Raw genomic sequence first — 20,894 nt, 5'->3', positions numbered from 1 at the left:
GGGGGGGGGGGGATGGTGACGTCAGGCACCGGGGCCGCTTTGTCCGACGGCGTCCGCGTGTTTAAAAAGTGAGAAGTGCCCGGCGCCGTCAGCCACAGGCGTCCTCGCACCGAAGCAGCAGCCATGCAACACTCCCTGCTCCCCCTGTCCGTCCTGGGACTCCTCGCGCTCTCCTCCGCGTGCTACATCCAGAACTGCCCCCGGGGAGGGAAGCGCGCGCTGCCGGAGGCGGCCACGAGACAGGTGAGGACTCCGACACCCCCACTTTACTGCTGTTTGACTCCTTATAATAATAATAATAATAATAAAAGAAGAATGTAAAGATCAGGACAGAGTTGCTGCTTTGATTTTAAAAGAAACAAAATCTAAAAACCACTGAGCGACTTTACTTTATAAAGCTGATTTATGAGATAAGAGCTGCTTACACTAAACTCTAATCTCCTTCTTATTGTGAACTGTATCTTTGTTTCATTATTTGTTAGATGAATAATTTTATTTCAAATAATTAAATTTTAAATAGCAGTAATCACCTGGCAGTAAAACACAAAATCCTTACTATTATAACAACAAACAGGCAACAGTTTTAAAAGGCATTATTATACTTTTTGTACAAAAACAAGTAGTAAGAAAGGTGATTCTAATCATCTCCCCGTGCAATGATTGACAATATTTATATTCCTTTTAATAGCAATATGTGTAAATATCACTTTAATATGATTAAAATCATCCACATGAACTCGTATATTCTCACATTCATCGCTACGCTGTAACAGCTCTGCATGATTCTTATCTGCACACACATACAGTCTAATAGTTTTTATCCCATAATCAGTGTTTAGTTTTATTATTAATTTACTATAAACACACAGACCTCCATCTATACCTCACTTAGCTGTTCTTATTGTAAAATTGTAAATGGTCTGTACTGATGTAGCTTCTTTTTGGCAACCAGGCCACTCAAGGAGCTTTACAACACAATCTGCCCTCATTTCCCCATCCACACACACATCTGCTACAACCTGAATAAATCATTCTGTAGAGTCTAATCAGTGCTTTAAACTCCATTCATGCACCGATGGGGCACATCGGAGGCAGTGAGGGGTTCAGGGACACTTCCACATGTGAATCGAACCGACTGCTCTAACCGCTGATCCACAGAGTTCTGCAGAGCTATGTCCACCTAATATTAAGTTTAGGTTTGTCTCATGATCACGGTTTGTGTGCGCACGTGAAAAGAAGGAGCAGAATGGGCATTTCCCTGCAACAATGTTCTAAAAATGTCTTGAATTTCACCTGCATCTCTTTTAGTGCATGTCCTGTGGCCCCGGAGATAGGGGCCGCTGCTTCGGCCCCAGCATCTGCTGCGGGGAGGGCCTGGGCTGCCTGCTGGGCTCTGCAGCATCAGGCCACTGTGTGGAGGAGAACTACCTGCTCACCCCCTGCCAGGCAGGAGGGAGACCCTGCGGCTCCGAGGGGGGGCGCTGCGCCGCTTCAGGACTCTGCTGTAACTCCGGTACGGTTTCCTGGTCTCCTGGTTTTGTCTTGTTGGCAGCGTTTGGTTGTGTGAACCGCTCCGTGTTGTTCTGCTCCTTCTCAGAGGGCTGTGCGGTGGACCCCGACTGCCTCGGCGACACGGAGGCCACGGATTCGGCCCAGAGCTCGGCGAGGAGCTCGCCCACAGAGCTGCTGCTTCGCCTCCTTCATGCGGCCAGCAGAGGACCGAATGAGTACTGACCCGCCTGCGCCTCCCAGCTGGAGCTCCTGCAGCTCCTGAGCCTCACGTCCTGAACTCTGAACCAAGTCCTGCCCTGTCTTAAACAGCCCTTCTGTGCTAATCTTGTCTCGTTTTGAAGGGTTTTTCTTTTACGTAGTAGGAGAGAAAAATCCCATTATTAATGTTAAATTTCATGTTCGCGCCCACCTTCAAACTGTATATACTTATGCACATACTGTAAACAATACGGAGCTCAGATTCTGATAAGAGTTCTAACAAAAACAGTGTAAATAAACGGAGGACCATAATTTAAGCTTGCCACCGACAGCAAACAGCCGAGTTACAATGCCTGTGTTGCAACGTTATTGTACATTAAAAATGGAAGAAAAAGCTGACGAAAAAAATGCCTGTGTGGTTTTGTTTCCCATGATATCGCCATATTAGTCACACCTTGTTTATCTGGTTCTGTGTGAGAGAAAAAAAATGTAGCAAAGAACTCCATCTGAGATGTGAGCTCAAATAATTGCTGTTGTTTAATTGGTCGTTTATTGATATTCCCGCACACAGACGTTATTTTTTTTTTTTTTTATGAACAACTTTCACTGCTGTGTACCAACATGTTTAATTTTATAGTGAAAGGCAGTGAGCTGTAATCTCCTTCTACTCCTTTGTGCGATGACAGAAAGCTGGTGCTCGTGCCAGAAATGGGAGTGATGGCAGATTGTTTCCCATCGATGGGGGGGGACACAGCACCTCCCTGATTTTGGCAGTTGTTTGTTTTCAATAACTCTTCCTCTGAGTGTGTTACAAACACAGACGCAGAAAAATAATTACAAATAATTAAAATTCTGAGTATCAGGGACAGCCGGTTATAAGGTTTTGCTTAAACTCAACTCATTTCCCGTTCAAACTGATGATATTTTGCAAAAACAGGTTAATATTTTAGTCAAAAGCACATTTATTCAACATATATTTGACAAACTGTGTTGCCATGAGGCGTTATACCAGCAGCCGTGCCCCTTTTAAAGCCTCACATGAAATATTTGCTCTTATAGTTCTGTTTCTCAGATCCTGATTGGCTTAGTTGTTTAAAAAGGCCTTTCACCCTGTGCCATTAGCTCTGTGAATTAAAGCAGCCTTCTCGTAATGGAGCCAGGACAGTGAAACCAAACCGAAGGGGGGGATTACGACGCGATCCAACTCAAATCCTTTATTATTTGTTTTGCAAAGCAAACATGTCAGGGAGTTGTAATCCTCAGAGCGCTGAGGCTCTTTCTGCCCCACTGCCTCAAATAGAAAAGGAGCACAATGGCAGAAATGTCTGAGTGTTTCCAACGGCTTCAGTGTGGGAACCCAAGGAATCGAGTCTGAACAGTCATAACACAGACTGGTTTTATTTGTCAATTTTGGTTTCTCCTGCATCATTGACTCAAGTTTTTAACACCTTGTCGGTGGTATTTAATACCTTTAAAAAATGACTCTGGGGAAAAGTGGTTTCTCTCCCCTCATCGCATTAATTGCATTGTGTTCTTGCACGCTCAGTTAAATTGCACAATAACCAACAAATATGTTTGCGCAACACAAAATGAATCTTAGCTCTAAATGTAGTTATTGTAGACAGCAGAGATACATTTACATCCTTTTCAGTGAAAACCGAAACCATTCGTGTTCCTTAGTTTGTCTTCTTTCAAGTAATCTCATTTTATCAGGATCAGATTGCTCTTGTCTTGTCTTGTCTCATCTCTTTTTCATCTCATCATCTTGTCATGTCATGTCACGCCTCATCTCGTCTTATCTCATCTCGCCTTATTGTCTACTTATCTCAGTTCATCCTATCTCATCTTTAAATCTCATCTCATTGTCTCATTGTATCATATCATCCTACCTCTCAGCACAGCTTCCTTTCTGATCTCGTCTCATCTCATCTTAATATTTGTTCATGTCTGCTCATCCTGTTTCATCCTCTAACATCAACTCCTCTAATATTACCGTCTCATTTTGTCATTTTTTTCTTATCTTATCTCACCTTTTTGTCTTTGCTCATATCAACTCCTCTTATTCTTTTCATCTCATTGTCTAACTTTATTATATAATTTCAATTTACTCTCTGACCTTTGCATCTTGTCTAATCTGATCTCATTTAATCTCATGATCTCATGAGTGGCCGTGGCTCCAGAGGAAGAGCGGTATTTACCAATTGGAGAGCCCCTGATCTACGCATTGGTGGTTAAATGCCTGTAAATGTGACTTGTAGCGTAAAAGTTCTTCTTATTGTCGGTAAGACTCGAAAAATGCTATAATAAGTCCATTTATTTCTGCTCATCTCAGCCTATTTTACATGTCCTTTAAAGTTTAGTCTTTTTAAACTTACTCAGATCTTGTGCTTTTAGCATTGCAGTTTTCTCAAGTACACTGAACTGAATCCACATAGTTCAGAATATGTTAACCTTTGCATTGAATATTTTTCTGACTGCAATAGTCCAAATTGCTGTCCCCCAAAAACGTCTGTAACAGAAAGACAAATAACCACTGACTCATTTATCACGAAACCTTTTACTAATGATACGTACCTGAAGGTTTATACTATTAAGTAATGGTTCTGTTTTTCCATGAAAGCCCTCCTAGTTCTTCTTCTGAGTGGGAATTTGACCTGAGTTGAGTTTCTGTTCAAATTACAAGTTACTTTTATCTTGCCTTTTGTGATTCTTAGGTGTGGCAATCATTTTTGCTCTCCTTTGACATTTATGAATCACCTAAGAGACGGTTTAAAGAGCTGCCATTAAACCTGTTGCTGCACGTCCGTGTGAAGCACACCTGTGTCCCGTAATGATCCTGCACCAACAGTTCCACTGATCCGGCCTCAGAAATGAAAGGATTTGCCCCGAAAAAAAGTTTGTCGCTCTGCACGTCATCACAGCTTTGTAGACGTTTGCTGCTTTTTTTTAATCTTCGATACTGGTTCGAGGACATGTGAACTCGTCTGCCACATAGGTGGGGGGGGGTGCACATGTACACGCCTGTTTCCCGCCTGCATATATACACAGTGAAGTGAGCTTTTCGCCCCACAGTTGCTCTGCCATCATGGATCTGAAGGTCGTGTTTGTGATTGTCTGTCTGAGTGCCTTGGCCATCACCTCCACTGACGGTAAGGACACGTCACAACCAGAAGAGCTCTTTTAAAAGAATCAGTTTTATCAGAATTATTCACACGCATCCTCTTGAACAAGTGCACCCTCAAATTTTTTGTTATTCAATGGAAAAGTGAAGCTCGTGAACCAAGTTATCTTTTAACTGCAAGGAAGAAATCGTTAACTGTTGCATATATGTGGTGATTGTTGTTTTATGGTTTTCAAACTATTAAAAGTTCTTTTAAATGACCTATAACATGTAAAGATTATGCTTCTATTTTGTTATTTGTTTGTTTTTTGGGGAATTTTTTATATAATCTTTGGTTTAACATTCCTGCATTTTGCAGCTGGCATCCCGAAATGCTGCATCAGTGTCAGAAATTCCACCCCAAAATATTTGTGGAGGAAAGACTTTCGATGGGAAAGGCAGGACAGCAACGGTGTCTGTGATATCGACGCACTGGTGTAAGTGTTAAAAATGAACCAACAGCAAAACATGATTTTGAGAGTCATCAGTTCATTTATCTGTGTATATAAAGCTTGTATATATGTGTGTATAAAGACACAAACATGAACTTCTCAAACAAATACATGTGTTGATTAGATGCTTTTTTTGTGCTTTTCGTTCTCTTGCTAGGCTAGTGACGATGTCTTTAATTACATTTAACCTACAAGTAGTAATGTCTTTAAAGATTTCTTACTGCTGTCATGGCTGCATCTTTAGTCCATCTCTTATATTGTTAATCATATAATACTGACTGAATTTTTAATTAGGACTTGAATTATAATCTTCCTTCTTGTGGGTTCACAGGGTGTTTATGAAAGGCAAGAAGACGCCATTATGTCTCAGTCTTGCACAGGAGAGAAACCTGATAATGATTAAGAAGACTCAGAAAAAACGGAAAAACTGAGACATGTGTGTGTGCATGTGTGTAATATTTCCTACAGACTTTGTTTTCAGTCCTTTGTGTCATATAAGCACTGATTTCTTTGTAAATTATATTCATATTCTGGAAAAAAAAAACAGCTTTTATATAACCGTAACTCTAAAGAGTGATGGAAAGAAATGTGACATTTTCTCAAGCAGCGTACTTAAGTTCACTATAAGGGGATTTGTATATAAATTTGTTGAGTATTTTTTATATTACAGCACTGTACTTACATGTAAATATTGCACAACTGACTTTTCTACATGACTTTTCAAGCTTTTTAGGCTGAATATCAGAAACTAAGCATGTTGACTTTATTTAGCATTGATGAATTATCATAATTTATATGAATTTAAATCTGCTTCATGCAACTATGACATCTTATATGAGAATTACTAATACTGCAGGTTGCAAATGGGTTTTGAACAAAGGCATTACTGTATGTGTGTGTGTGGTATTTGTAGCATATGGCATGATTGTGTATCTTCTGCCACTGCATTCAGTCAATCAGAATAAAGAAAGATGTGTTTGAAAGTTTGACGTTGTGTTTTTGTTATATTTATTTAACGTGCGCCGGCACGATGATTGAGCAGTCACACCTTAATATACAGTATCAGCCAAAAAAGAAAAAAATATGTGTGAGAGATCCAGAAGTTTTCACATTTAAGGGATTCAAGAATCCTCCTAAAGCAGAGTATGCATGACTGTCAGTTTTATCAAACCTCAGACCTTGCTGTCTCCCGTGACATGACTGATCGCTCAGAGTCAAGCTGCTCCACACAGCAAACGTCGTCAGATTCTTTTGGAGTTTTTCACTAAGCTGATTTATTTCATTTAATTGGGCACATTCCACACAAACTCATTCACATAAAAGATTGAGACAAAGAGGAATAAACCTGCTACTGCCAACGGCTACTTTCTATATACGCTAACATATAATCATGCTTTTTTATGGTTTAGTCTCAGCGTTGTTCTTAAATGAACTTTTTACACCAATTTGGATTATTTTGGTGCCCAATTTTACTTTTATTTAAAGTTTAAATGTAGGTCTCCCAAAATGAAAAACAGCATGTTTTATGCTAATGTATGTGCTGCTTATTTATTATAAGGCAAAGGTAGATGATACTATTTTTGCTCTTGTTTGACTGTGTGTTCGTGTGTTTGTCTTTTACCAAAATATCTTATGAACCACTGGATGTATTTTAATGAAACATGCAGAAAGTAATCATGGGATGTACATCTACAACTGATTAACTTGTGGAATCAATCCAATCCAAGATGGCTGTCATGGCTAACTGATCTTCAAAAGCACAAAAGTGGCTGTAATTCAGTCAGTTTTACAGATATCGTGCTCAAATCTGTTGTGGTAGTAGCTGAGAGTGAGTCACAACACATACCTCCAGGTGCTACGCATTCTGACACATCTTTGCTTAAAAATTTGGTATTAATTTGTAGTGTCGGTCTTGATTGTCTGTTAGCAAAATACCTCATAAACCACAGGATGGATTCTAAACAAAATTTTTAGAAAGTAATCATGGGATGACCATCTATGACTGATGAACCTTTGGATTTAATCCAATTCAAGATGACTGCCACAGCTAATCGACCTTAATCAACACAAAAATGGCCATAACTCGTGCAGTTTTACAAATATTGAGCTAAAGTCTGATGTGGTAGTAGCTGAGAGTCATTCACAACACATACTCTTACTTTTACTTCTGGTAATATTGCATGAGACTGTGCATAAAGTTATTTTCAAGGTTTAACGTCATAATTTTAAAAAATACATTAGTCTAAAACCCTGGCCTGAAAGGTGGCAGGTGATATGCATTCCTTCAAGGGATGCTATATTTTCATGTATTTGCAAAAATCAGATTCTGAAGATAGATAAATGTTAAGTGACAGAAACACCAGTTTTAATATATATATATATATTATTTGTACATAAATGCAGAAAAGACTTTGATGTTGCTGCATTTCTGTCCAGAATTCATGCAAGAAAAAAATTGTCACTGACGTCACAGTAAAGAAATTTAAACGTAGGCTATTCAATCTGGATTTAAAGGCAACAACTTTAACTCATGAAACTGTTGTGCTTGCCAAGAACTGTTGAAGATAAACGCTTCCAGCCCATTAAGGAATTACCAACTACCTTTTTTAATAACCTGTGCTCTAAACCTAAACACTCTCAAGCGAATGTGTTCGTGTCAGGGCAGGTTGTTCCGTTTGTGGTTACACAAAACAACCTGTGACCTCTTTAAATTAGAAGTTAAAGTTTTGATTCTTTGTAAAAACGCCACCCATAACAGGAGCGGGCTTCCTGATGTCACAAACAGAATGCTGACAAAACCAGGTTACCTTAACGCACACAGAAACAGGCCACGACTATGAACTCTTCTGCTTTATTAGACAACTTAATCCTTTGTCATCAATCCTCATGCGATGAGCCATCAGCACCCAAACTGTCTCCAAGGGTTTGTCTCACCTCACGTAAACGTGCAGAGAAGTGTATTCATACTGGATTTGTTTTGCTGAGTGTGTTGCAGAAATTCTGACGAGCACAGACTCACACAAACATCCAAATGTACAAACAATCAATTTAAAAAGATGCTTTGGGAATTCTTGTCTTGTGTTATAGCCCCATCTTGTGGCCACTTTTATAATACCAAGGCCAAAGCTGCTGTGGGCGAGAATAACCTACTGAGTCACTGTTATTAACCCAGACTTTGGTTAAAGGTCATAATGTTTTGGCCCGTGTGTGTGTCTGTGTGTGTTTGTTTTTCTATAGCATTAGCAAATTATGTCATACACCAGTGGACAGATTTCAGGTCACGGAAGTAATCATCGAATGATTATCTACAAGTGATTCACTTTTACAGTCAACACAGTTCAAGATGGCCGCCGCAGCTAGACGACTTCAGCAAACTCAGCCACTTTTACAGATATGGAGCTAAAGTCTGATGTGTTAGTAGCTGAGAGTCATTCCCAACACACACTCTGAGCACTAACTTGGTTGCACAAGATCTGTTTTTTTTTAAATTGCTATTAAGTATTGGAGTCAACTCTGTCTGTTAGCAAAATATCTCATGAAACACCAAATGGGTTTTAATGAAGCTCTCAGTGAATGAACCTCTACAAATGATTACTTTAGACGGGCAATATGTGTTCCTTCAAAGAATGCTGAGCCTTTGATATTAGGGTTTTATTCTCTTCTGCAGATTTTTCAGACAAAGTAAGTTGCTGTGAGAGGAGATATTCTGCTAACAGGGAACTCCACAGCCTAACGAAGCTGTTTTCTGCCCACTGTTGGTCCCTTTTACCCTCCTGGATGTGTCCTCTGTTTGGCCTGTTTGATCAGAAATTAGGTCAAACTGAAACTCCAGCAGGAAGTTCCAGAGCTTTCTCTTAATGTTTAACGTGACACGGCCTTCAGCCAACTCTTCAGCCTGAGTTTGGGTCAGAACGTGCAGCGCTGTGACAAAGAGAAGTTAATCAGTGTTCTTGGTACAGACACGCAGAACGGGACACTGTCAGAGGTTCAAATTCCATCTTTTAGTTCTATTTGCATTATGGTAAATTTGTTTCTTTTCACAAGGCATGATATATCATTTCATGCACAAAACCAAACCGTAAATGAAACCGGTAAATGTTTAAAGAAACACAAGTCTGGGAGTTCACATTCCCTGTCCTGCAGTACAGTTAGGCTTTGTTGAACCAAACTACACGCCTCTGCTGGACGTCACTGATCGTGTCTATAAAAAAATGTTATTAAAAAGACATCTGGTTAAAAAATACTCTCTGGATTGCATCATATTCTGCTTCAGAACCAGGACTGGTGGCGTAACAGAGGTCTAAGTTATCCATTACATGCTCACACATTAACTCCTGCTGGCTTCGGAATTGTTGATCCATCTGTGTTCAAGTTTGTACTCCTTTTTTTTTTTTTTTTTTTGCTGTGTTTGAACTTGCATGAATCTATGCAGTGATCTTTCTTCTGGAATTATGTCTATTTTTAATAAAACGCTGCTGTTTTTCTTAAAAGTTCTGAAACGGCTCAAGGGTTGTCCTTGCAGCCTTCAGACTTGAATGCTCTTTTTTTATTTTCATTCATTACATAGCTTATACAATTTATTTGAAAAAAGAAACAAAAAAAATTGTATGACAATCTGTTAAATTAAGCAGATTGTTACATTTTATTGTATTTATTTGTCCAAATGTTTTACAGATCCTCATGATTTGAGTAATAATAAATACCAACTTATTATTGTAATAAAGTGCTAACAATTGAAGTGTTTAGTTCAATTCAGTTTATTTATGTCACGCCATTTCACAACAAAATTGATTTCAGTGCACTATACAAAAGAAAAAAAACAAGTCCAAATCATAAATCTAATTCTGATCCATATTGAAATCCAGTTACAGTTATTTAACTCCAGTTATAACACGACTCATTTCCATTATGAGACGCCAGCTGGTAGAAGTTGTGTATCTAAGGAAGCCAGCGGGTTATGCTGAAACTTTACTTTGTTGCAGTCTCCCATCCTGAGCAACACAGCGGCGACAGCGGAAAGGAACGACTTCCTGTTAACAGGAGGAAACCTCCAGCAGAACCAGAACCAGAACCAAGTTCAGGACGGGCGGCACATCTGCCCCAACCGGCTGGGGGACAGGAAAGAGACACAGACAGACACAGAAGAAAGAAAAACAGGTTAATGATAGTGGTAAAGTAGAGAGGAAACACCACAACATAACTGAGGGTTTAAATTAAACTCTCCAAAACGAACCAACAGATAAACATCTACAGCTGATTCACTTGTAGAACCTTTCAAGATGGCTGCCACGCACCTAAGAGACATCAGCAAACACACGGATGGCTACGACTCGGACTGTAGCTCAGCTGTGGTGTGGTTGTAGCCGAGACTCGTCGGCAGCACGTACTCTGAGCTCGAACGGACCGACCGAGAAGAGGCCGCGAAACTACCGCAGCGAAAAATACCTCATGAGCCAAACTAGCAGAATGAACGCCTACAGCCTCGATTCAAGATGGCCGCCGAAGAAACACGTCAATCAGTTCTACGGGGATCGACTAAGACATCGGCGTGGTAGTGGCTGACAGTCATCCTGATCACACAGGCAGAGCACTGACGCAACGTTTGGCTGTGGCGGCCATCTTGGACTGAGGCTCTGGCAGGACAGGCTGCGGGCGATATGCATTCTTTTCAGTTGTGGCCAGGCCTTTAATTTCATATTTTGAACGCGCCAAAGTTGGCCTCCGTGCTCACCAAACTCTTTCCAGTTGCTTTTTTTCCGCTAAAAATGTAATGTTGGGTCGGTATCTAATGTACTGTTTGACTCCCGCCCCTCTGAATTACACAACACCGGGGAGCACCGCCCACCTGTCGCCTCCCTCCTCCGTGTGACAAATGCCTTCCAGGAAATCCGAGAACAACTGACAGCACAGGGCGGACAAAGCTCCGCGGCAGTGGAGAGGAACTTCTTTAAAACAACAGAAAGCTGCCGTGAACATGTCCGCGGAGCACCGCCCGCCGGAGGAGCACCCCCCGGCGGCCCTCCCCAAGCTGCTGTCTGCGCTGCTTTACGCCGGCAGCTCGTTTCTCATCACCGTGGTGAACAAAACCGTGCTCACGAGCTTCAGGTGAGCGGCTGCCGCGCGCTGTCATCACCCCATCCGCTACACGGACGGGTCACACACACACACACACACACAGAGGAAGCCTCTAAATCCAGTGAATAACTCTGTTTGTTTGTTTGTGTTTGTGTGCTGCAGGTTTCCCTCCTACCTGTGTCTGGGGATTGGACAGGTGAGCCCATCAGGTGTTTGTATCTTCACTTTAAATCAGTCAAACTCATGTTTTTGTTTTGTTTTTTATAATCTGGCCTCCCTCCCTCCTCCTCAGATGTTCACCACCATCGTTGTCCTGTATGTGGCCAAAATGAGCCTAGCCGTGCAGTTTCAGGACTTTGACAGGAGCATTCTCCTAAAGGTGAGCCCCTTCGTCCAAACCTGCCGGGCTCTGGTCAGCTGTCGGGTTCGCTTCAATTTTCAACTTTTGTCCTCTGCAGATTTTCCCTCTTCCCCTGCTGTATGTGGGCAACCATGTAACGGGACTGGCGAGCACCAAAAAGCTCAGGTTTAATCAGTTTGCTTGTGTAATTTCGGGCTCAGATTCATGATCGGTCACTCATGAGCTCGTCCTTCCACAGTCTGCCCATGTTTACAGTCCTACGCAAGTTCACCATCCTGATGACGATGATTTTGGAGGCGTACGTACTAAGGTAAGCTGTCTCTGATTCCTCCAAACGGGCTGCATGTGTAATTTAGCACCAGAAATTGAGTTAATGCTTTATATAAAACAATGGTTCCCAAAGCTGGGGTCAGGACCTCAGTGTGAGTCACGGAACACCAAGCGTGGGTCCAACGTGTGTTTAAAAATGACTGCTTGTTGCATTTTTTTTCCCCCCACCTTAAGTCACAAAGAATAAAACCAGTGGGCTGTTTGTGTTGTCATTACACCAATGTTTTATCAGAGAATCTACAAAGTTCGTATATTTAAAGCGGCCGCAGACAGGGTCACGAGCCTTCAGCACGATTATTTTGTGGGTTGGAAGCTAAAAAAATGTTTGCATACTTTTTAGCCGCGCAGATCTTTTTATTATCTTTTGGCACATCTGGCAGATTTGTGTGACAAATGGACCTGATAAGCTCTGCCGCTTGTATAGAAGCGTTCTCTGCCTTAACGTTTCTTTATATTAAACGTATAAAATATATGAACGTTAATATTCCCACTTCAACACTCTTATATAATTACTTTTTTTTTTCCTTTTGCAGAAAAACCTTTCCGAAGCGTATTGTTTACAGTGTGGTGGCTATAGTTTTTGGCGCTCTGGTGGCTGCAAGGTACAGAATGTTTGTTTTTTGTTTTTTAATGTAATTATTTATTCTATCAGCCTTATTTACAGATATTTTTTTCCTATCACGTCCATCTCCTCTGTTAGTTCTGACCTGGCCTTCGATCTGGAGGGCTACACCTTCATTCTGCTCAACGACGCCTTCACCGCAGCCAGCGGGGTTTACACCAAGAAGAAGCTGGGCGATCAGGTAGGTGCGCGGTGTTCGTACGTTTACGTTCGGCTGTTACTCCGAAGGGGGTTTTAGAAAGTCCCAGTGGGTCGGTCCTGAGAACGATGAAGAAACGTCTCTGTGGGGATTGTTTACTGTTTGTAGGATGGAAGAAAACGAACCTGACAGGCACACCTTTTCACGTTAATCAAATAAAACAAACCAAAATGACTGCATATCCATAATCACGAGTCCTTCTGAGTAACTTTGTGATTTTACAGCTGAGCTCATTTGGCTTTGGGAAGAAAAACACAACAAATATCAGTCTTACTGTTCATCAATATCTCATAAACCACTGGACCGATGTTGATGAAACTTGCAGAAAGTCATGATTGGATGAACTTCAGCTGTTTAACTCGATTCAAGATGGCCGCAACAACTATCTGACCTTGAAAACCACAGAAGTGGCCATAACTCGGTCAGTTTTGGCGTTTTTGTAGCTGAAACTGATCCCCGACACATAATCTGAGAGCGAACAGACGGCGTCAGAGCTCTGCCTAAAGTTTGGCCCTTAACTATCTGGAGTCAACGTTGTCTGTCTGTTAGCGAAATATCTCACGAAGCCCCCAGATGGGCTTTCATGAAACTTTTCAGGAACTAATCACTGGATGTACAACCACAACCAGATAACATTTGGAGCCAGTCCAATTCAAAACGGTCAACTGGGAAGGTTGTCTGTCTGTTAAATGCATGCTGGGACTTCCCCCTTTGCGTCCGAGCAGCTGGCTGATCCAAACGTTTATTTCAGTAGACACGACACCTGAGACAGAATCCAGTTTGGAGCAGCTTTACGGTGCCCAAGGCCCGCTATACAAGCGCTTAAAAACAGATGAGCACATTCTTAAAAGCTGCACGAGTGCATCAAACAGCATTGAATATTATATTTTTATGACTTTTTCCTGTCTGCCCTCAGGAACTTGGGAAGTACGGCGTCTTATTTTACAATTCCCTCTTCATCGTCCTCCCCACCCTCTTGGCAAGTGCAGCTACTGGGGACTTACACGAGGTACGAACATCACCTGCGACCGGTTGTTGTTCAAATGCTTCCTTTGTTCAAGCGTCTCCGTGTTTTCACCCGCAGGCAGCCGTGTTTGAGGACTGGACCCAGGCCACGTTTGTCTTCTGTTTCCTCATGTCCTGCTTCATGGGGTACACTCTGAACTGTTCAGCTACACGTCTGTCACAACCCTGAAAAGGATACTTTAATGATGTTTCTTTCTTCAAGTAACGACTCGCATCTTGTCTTCTTCAGGTTTGTGTTGATGTACTCCATAGTTCTGTGCAGCTACTATAACTCGGCGCTCACCACCACAGTCGTCGGGGCCATAAAGGTAGGAGCAGGATCGTGTTGACATCTGTCGGCTCAGCCGAACAAAGACCCATAAAAATATGAAGCATTTACATCGTAAAGCGCTGGTACTAATTTAATTTACATACAGTTCTGTGCGAAAATTTCTAAACCACCCCTGTTTCTTTACATTTTGCTTTCAAGCAGCCAGTCTCTGTTGTAATCTTTATAGTCGCCCGCTGTCATGGCAGCAGGGTTCGCACAGGTGCTTGAAATCCTTGAAAATGCTTGAATATTAATTTCAAGGTTTGGAAAGTGCTTGATTTCTGTATATTTTCCTGCATCAGTTGTGTGTTTTCAGCTCACACTGGTGGCTTAAAAGTCCAGATTTTTTTTTTTTTTTGAATTTGCTGCCAAACAACATTCAAGAAGCTTTAAGTATGTGTCAATCCAAATTCTTTAACCAAACTTTTTTTTTTATTATCATGTTCTTCAGAATGTTGCAGTAGCTTACATTGGCATCTTCGTGGGTGGAGATTACATCTTCTCTTGGGAGAACTTCCTCGGCCTCAGCATTTGGTAAGAACTTTTAGACTCCAGTTTAGTTTTTTTTTTGTTTTTCAAGAGCCAATCCTGCTCTGAATTTAAACACGATGAATTAACCCACAGCTCTTAACTGTTATGTCTAGTCAATTAATGTACCTTGTTTTGAGTGCAGCGAGCGTTTTTTGGTTCATTCATCAGCTTCCAAGAAAAATTATAATTATATTATATTCTGATTTTTCTTGACAGTATGTCAGGTGGACTGGTTTATTCATATCTCACCTTTAACAACAAACCATCTGTGGTTAAAGCAGAAGGCCTCCAGGAGCTGAGGGTTGACATGACTGAAGACTCAAGGAAACATTAGCCTGAAATGTGTTTTACCTTTCACCACTAGGTGGCATCATTCTGCTTCATATTGAAGCATTGTTGTTTGTATTTATAAAATATATCTAAATTCCCCATGAATGCATGCGATTCTACTTTATTCCACCCCCTCCCCGGATAAATCAGCACAAACTCTGGGTCAGATTCAGTGAATGTTTATTGATGATCAACAATGATAGAACAGTGTGGTCAGCCTGCCAGAGAAATCTTCTAACTAAAATGGGCGATTTAAAAAAAAAAAAAAGGGTCTACCAGCAAGCAAGATCACTCTACAAACTCAAACATGAAAAGAGAAACTGCTGGAGGATGTTAGAAGCAAAACAAAAACCCTAAAACATCAAAGCTTTCTGTAAATAGTGTGCACACTCATTAATCTTTCTAAAAACACTAGATTTATATATTAAATGCCATATTTCCCATAAACCACAAAACAAGACTATTGGTTCAATTATGCTAATATTTGGGCACATTTTTATTTATTTAAAATTCCAATGATTCTCACTGATTTGTTTGCTGTCCCGGAGGATGATTTGTAAACCAGATTTAAACGGCACAGAGCGTGAAAATTTACCAACCAGAGGCAGAACATCTGTGAGGGGCTTCGTACAGTGTTGCAATTGTAGTGTTGAATTTTTAAAAATATATATAGGAGGAAAAAAAAAAAAAAGAGGGGGACAAAACACCCAGCACTACACACGTCAGTTTGTAAAAACAGGCACCGTTTTCCTCACAATGACTCAAATCTGCACTGCATTGCAAGCGTAATCCAAGACTTTCCGGTTGGTCAGTGATTAATTAAAACAGGTTTTTTGGATCAACTTTAGGAGGGGTTTTATTTATCACACACTCGCTCTTTCTTTGTAGAATAATTTCGGTCTGTTAACGCGAACAAAATGTCAGCCAGGAAGTGGGGGAAACATGGTAAACTCAAATGACAACATTGCCACACAGTGCTGATGCCACGTCAGTGTCAAATCTGATCTGTCGCCTTTTAATATAAAAGATGACCGACGTTCATTGTAGAACATCTCCTGGGCTTGAGTGTCTAACATGCGAATAGAAACCAAATAAAAAAGGACAAACAAATGACTTCAATCCAGAACACAGGACATAAATAACTGCTTGACTGGGCTTTTAAATACGGCCACGTTGGAGAAATTTCAGAGCTCCATCATGATCAAACTCCTGGATTAGGCTTGCAATGATCGCCTCTCATCCGTGACTTTTCAACCCGAGGCCGTAACAGCGAGGTGAAATCTGTTTCACTGTCTGAGTCCGTCCCCCATGGCCGCTGAAAGACATTGTCCTTAAACTGCCAGAGACGAGAGCAGGACGCACGACGAGAAGCCACCTGACGGCTGCAGCGAAACACCCCCCCCACCCCCGCCATCTCTGACCACACCCTGTATCATTGTCCATCTGAGCTTAATCCATATTATATACATCACTTATACACACTCTCATAATATACTTAAAAAGAAACCAACTCGTTACCAAAGTGCAAACAAAATCAATTTTTTTTTAAAAAACAACAACCCAACAATAAACCTAATAGGTTATCCTTTCTTTGCCTTTAAAAGACAGAAGAAAGCGAGACATTCTTCATATTGTCAAACCTACAAATATAGCAGCTGAGAGGATAAATGGAAGCTGAATAAGGTGCTTTAGCTTGTGCCTTTCCTGGCGCTGTGGAGGGCAATGAATGATTCTGTGTGTAACAACACTGATCTCAGGCCAATTCAGCTCTTATCTCAGAGTCTGGGCTCACAACTTTCCAGAGTAAACTAAACTAGTCGTTGATCTGCGCTTATGAAGAACTTTCAGCTACAGCAGGAAGGCGGATTAGAGATGGAGAGTTGAAGGACGGGAAGGGGGCGGGAGGGTTCGAGGGGGCTTCAGGCTGACAGGTTGTTGGCCAGCTCGATGAGGGCCAGAGCACCGTGGAGGCGCTCTCGCTGCTCCTGGAGCCGACGCTTGGCCCCCTGACCGCCTTTCTCCTCCTCTGCGGCCTCCTCCTCCTCGTCAGACTGGAGGAACTCCATGGGGTCCTGCTGCTCCTGGTCCTCGGCCCTCTGCTTGCTCTGTGACTTCACCTTGGTGGTCGTGGGGGCGCGCTGCTCCCGGGTTTGCCAGTACCTAAAAAAAGGACAAAACAGACTTTAATACACAGCCATAAGCAGGTGAAGGGGGAGGGGGGGAGCTTCACTCACTTTGCCAGCCACTCTGCCACAGCCTTGTTATCCACAGACTGAGCCTTCCCCAGGCCCGCCTTCGGTTCCTCCCGGTTCAGACGAGAGAAAGGGTGCTTGGGGCAGTGCCGGTTGGCGTGTGTGAACCGGCTGCCACATCCTGCGCACAGACCAACAAGCACGAATGACTAAACACGGCGAAATTACACAAGACCACTTGTTTCGAGCCAAGATGACACGACTCTGAAAAATAAAAACCTTTAAGGCAGTAAGAAAAGCCAGCTTTGTTGTCCCCCCCCCCCCCCTCACTCAAACAGCATTAAGTAGATGACTGTAAATGTTGTCTCTCTCGGGTACTTTCCGAGCTTTTCACAGAAACCATCTTAACACCATGGGGAAGTACCTTAAAGAGGCTAAAACTGTGAGTTCACAGAGTTCTTTTGACACAACGCCGGCAAGTAACGTTTTTTTAAAAGTGGCGTTTTAAACGGACCTTTCTCTGAGCAGACAAAGGGCTTCTCCCCCGTGTGCAGCCGCTGGTGGGTCTTCAGCTGGCCACTCTGGACGAACGCCTTCCCACAGTTGGGGTAGTCACACAGATAGGGTCTCTCTCCTAGAAATAAATGAGGATTATGAGTTTAGACACACTTTCACTGTCACACAGACTGGGTACGGTAGCATCAACAAGTATACAACTACAGAAATAAAGTCCAGTCCTAGTAGACCCAATTATTAGTGTTCAGTAGCAGCAAACTTTAAAGTCCAAAAGATGCATTTGCTCAGGCATCTCTGTCAGACTAAAAACACCAAACATGCCGTTCACTGTGCCGTCTCGGGCCCGGCGCTGCAGGTGTCCCGCTCACCTGTGTGCGTCCTCTTGTGGGCCTGCAAGGACTTCTCCCTGGGGAACACTCGGTTGCAGATGTTGCACCGGATGCGGCTGGATGAGGTCTCCCCCTCGGTTATCAGCTCCCGGACCGTGTCCGCTCGTGGCCGGCCTCTGCGGATCCCATCCTGAAGGAAAGGAAACAGATTTCTGATACAGTCCTAATGTAATCCAGTGCTTCAGTAATCTAAAATTACAAAGTATTCGTGGTAATTACATGGTATTACAATAAAATAGAGACAAATTAGTTTAATTGATATTATTCATTATTTCCTTTGATGATCGCACGTGTAACACTGTAACAGCGTGCGCGTTTGTTCATTGTAACGCATTCACATCCGGTCCCGCTTTTTGGCGCGCGGCTCTACGTCACCTATGAGCAGCTGCTGTCAAACCAGGAAGTGAATGGGGTTTAAAAACCAGAACGTCACACCCTAATGCGCGGGCGTTTTTTTTCCCTCCTCCTTCTTCTTTTTTTTAAATGACTCTCCATCTTAGTCATTTCAAAGTTGACGAAGAAAAGTTTCCAGCTTCAGGTTCTTACACTGCTAACGCTTTCCAGACCGCTTATATTAGAGTATTACTTGTTTCTTCTTTTTATAGAAGATTTTGACACGAGTGCGCATGCGCTTTACCTCCATACATCTGCATTAATAAAAACCTGTGCTATGGACGTGATGTCAACGGTTTCAAACTGCAAATAAAGACTTTAAATGTCGCCCAGTCTGTATAAAAGCACAGCTACGGCAGGTTTTGTGACCAAAACAAAAGACAAAAGAAGTTTCTACCTTGATCTGGTCAGGCGACGGGGCCGTGTCCGCCTCCCTGGCCGTCTGAGTCCCGGTGGGGGACGCAGCCCCGCTCCCCGAGCCCGGGCTCAGGGTCACGTTGTGGGCGTTCTCGCCCCACTTCCACGGGTAGACCATGAAGTCGCTGAAACCGGGGCTCGTCGGCGTCAGGGCCTCCGCTTTCCTGGGTTTGATCGGGGTCGTCTTGATGACGGACACCAGCACCCTTTTGGGCGAGTCGTTGCAGAAAATAACCTGCGGGTGCTGCTTGTTATCGGTCATTGTAGAGTTGTGAGGAAAACGTACGAGCTGTTTTGGTCGCAAGAGCTGTACAATAAAGTAGCAGACTTTTTTTTTTTTAAAAAGAGGGAAAAAAAATTAAGAGCGCCCTTTTAGTCTGGGGTAAATATGTCCTTCATTTCCAGCGAGGAACAAAAGAAATTCCCTCCTCTCTTCAAAGTAATCCGCAGAAGTTAGGGAGATAAGAGGACAGGTTAAAGTTTACTTCCAAGCGGCTCGTTTGAACTAACCTGTGTGCGCCTGCAGAAGCTGCGTCCCGCGTTGCAAAATCGCGCCTGAGCAGTTCGCCGACCAATGGGCTGCGGGAATCTGACACCACGTGTCAGCGACGACCAATAGCAGCAGCCGTTACAGCCGAACCTAGCCGCCCTACTCCACCAATGACAGAACGGGAGGGGGTTGCGCGCTGTGATTGGCTGAGGCGGCGTGGTCCAATGGAATTTAAAGGTTCTACGCGCTCTCCTGGAAACTGACGTCCACCTTGGCCAATGACGACGAGCCGAACGTGCGACGTAGCCAATGAGAACGAAGGGCGGTTAATTTCACGTTGCAGGCGAGCAGATGGCTTATTCCCGCGCTGAAAAGTCTGTTTATATTAGTGCATGTTTTGTCGCTTTTAAAGGGAACGAAAAGAGCCAGAGGCGCCAAAGTTACGTAATCACTTTAAAGAGGAAATACACGAACAAAGGGCGTGCTGTATGAGAGAAACAGAAACTTATTGCAGGAGTCTGTTAGCCTTTTTTAGCACGGCATCTTACAAGTACAAGTAAATAAGATTTATTGCCCAAAATATAAAGTGTAAAAACAAAATATAACTGTATGCTTCTTTTTTGTCTTTGTTTCTAACTACTGATATTATCAGCCATCTCACTGTGCATTGTTTTTAGAATATGGTTACCCTCATAAAAAGTACTTAAACAACCAAGAGCACACTGTGCAGATCACTCTTTACTTTCATTACCTTATTCCTGAGTTATCGTGGCTCAGATAATGTTCTTTATAATGAATTGAAACAGGATCCTGTAAGAGATAAATTAGAAAAACTGTCAATAACTTTTTTGTTCCAAATAATATTTTGTGTGTGACATGTGTGGCACTTCATTTGATATGAACTTAAATGGGTCCTAGTTTGTCTGAGTCTATTATTATATATGTATGGATCGTATTTATGTAGCGCCTTTCTAGCCAACCAGGTCACTCAAAGCGCTTTACAACTCAATCTGCCCTCATTTCCCAATCCACACACACATTCATACAGCACTCTGCTACATCTCTACAAAGATAACCTGAAAAAATAAGTCTACAAAGTCTAATCAGTGCTTTTAGATCACATTTATACACCAATGGGGCACACATCAGAGGCAATCAGGCATTCAGTATCTTGCCCATGGACGTTTTGACATGTGGCATACTGGTAGAACCGAACTGGAGGGACGACTCATTGTAGGACAACCGCCCTAACCACCGAGCCTCAGCCGCCCCATTCTTTGCTGTATTTCCTGATATGCATCAAAGCTGACTCAACAGCGCCCCAACACCATTGCACACTGATACAGTAGCTCAGCAGACTTGAAGTTTCCTCTCTGACCACCAGGTGGAGC

The 20,894-nt window shown here is 42.4% G+C and overlaps 4 protein-coding genes across 4 annotated transcripts; 3 read left to right on the top strand and 1 right to left on the bottom strand.

Moving 5' to 3' along the window:
* The first annotated feature begins 39 nt into the window (after positions 1-39).
* avp (arginine vasopressin) lies at positions 40-2,104 on the top strand. The gene is made up of 3 exons (XM_017412109.3): positions 40-243; positions 1,309-1,513; positions 1,598-2,104. The coding sequence occupies exons 1-3, from the start codon at positions 124-126 to the stop codon at positions 1,732-1,734; spliced, it is 462 nt and encodes a 153-aa protein (XP_017267598.1). The 5' UTR covers positions 40-123; the 3' UTR covers positions 1,735-2,104.
* A 2,594-nt stretch (positions 2,105-4,698) lies between these two features.
* Positions 4,699-6,308, top strand: ccl27a (chemokine (C-C motif) ligand 27a). The gene is made up of 3 exons (XM_037978839.1): positions 4,699-4,859; positions 5,190-5,307; positions 5,654-6,308. Exons 1-3 carry the CDS (start codon positions 4,796-4,798, stop codon positions 5,751-5,753), a joined length of 282 nt encoding a protein of 93 aa, XP_037834767.1. The 5' UTR covers positions 4,699-4,795; the 3' UTR covers positions 5,754-6,308.
* Positions 6,309-11,196: 4,888 nt separating this feature from the next.
* slc35d2 (solute carrier family 35 member D2) lies at positions 11,197-15,797 on the top strand. The gene is made up of 12 exons (XM_017412278.3): positions 11,197-11,427; positions 11,560-11,593; positions 11,690-11,776; positions 11,856-11,923; positions 11,997-12,068; positions 12,622-12,690; positions 12,789-12,891; positions 13,826-13,918; positions 13,994-14,061; positions 14,165-14,243; positions 14,697-14,779; positions 14,993-15,797. The coding sequence occupies exons 1-12, from the start codon at positions 11,297-11,299 to the stop codon at positions 15,108-15,110; spliced, it is 1,005 nt and encodes a 334-aa protein (XP_017267767.1). The 5' UTR covers positions 11,197-11,296; the 3' UTR covers positions 15,111-15,797.
* Positions 15,270-19,557, bottom strand: znf367 (zinc finger protein 367). Its single transcript, XM_017412146.3, has 5 exons — positions 18,994-19,557; positions 18,183-18,333; positions 17,813-17,932; positions 17,341-17,479; positions 15,270-17,266 (listed from the first exon to the last, which is right to left on the bottom strand). Exons 1-5 carry the CDS (start codon positions 19,273-19,275, stop codon positions 17,026-17,028), a joined length of 933 nt encoding a protein of 310 aa, XP_017267635.1. The 5' UTR covers positions 19,276-19,557; the 3' UTR covers positions 15,270-17,025.
* Positions 19,558-20,894: the final 1,337 nt, after the last annotated feature.

The sequence above is a fragment of the Kryptolebias marmoratus genome, linkage group LG1 (assembly GCF_001649575.2).
Source record: "Kryptolebias marmoratus isolate JLee-2015 linkage group LG1, ASM164957v2, whole genome shotgun sequence".
NCBI classification, from domain to species: domain Eukaryota; kingdom Metazoa; phylum Chordata; class Actinopteri; order Cyprinodontiformes; family Rivulidae; genus Kryptolebias; species Kryptolebias marmoratus.
The sequence above is the reverse complement of the archived record's forward strand: the minus strand, read 5'-3'. Positions and strand labels throughout refer to the sequence as shown.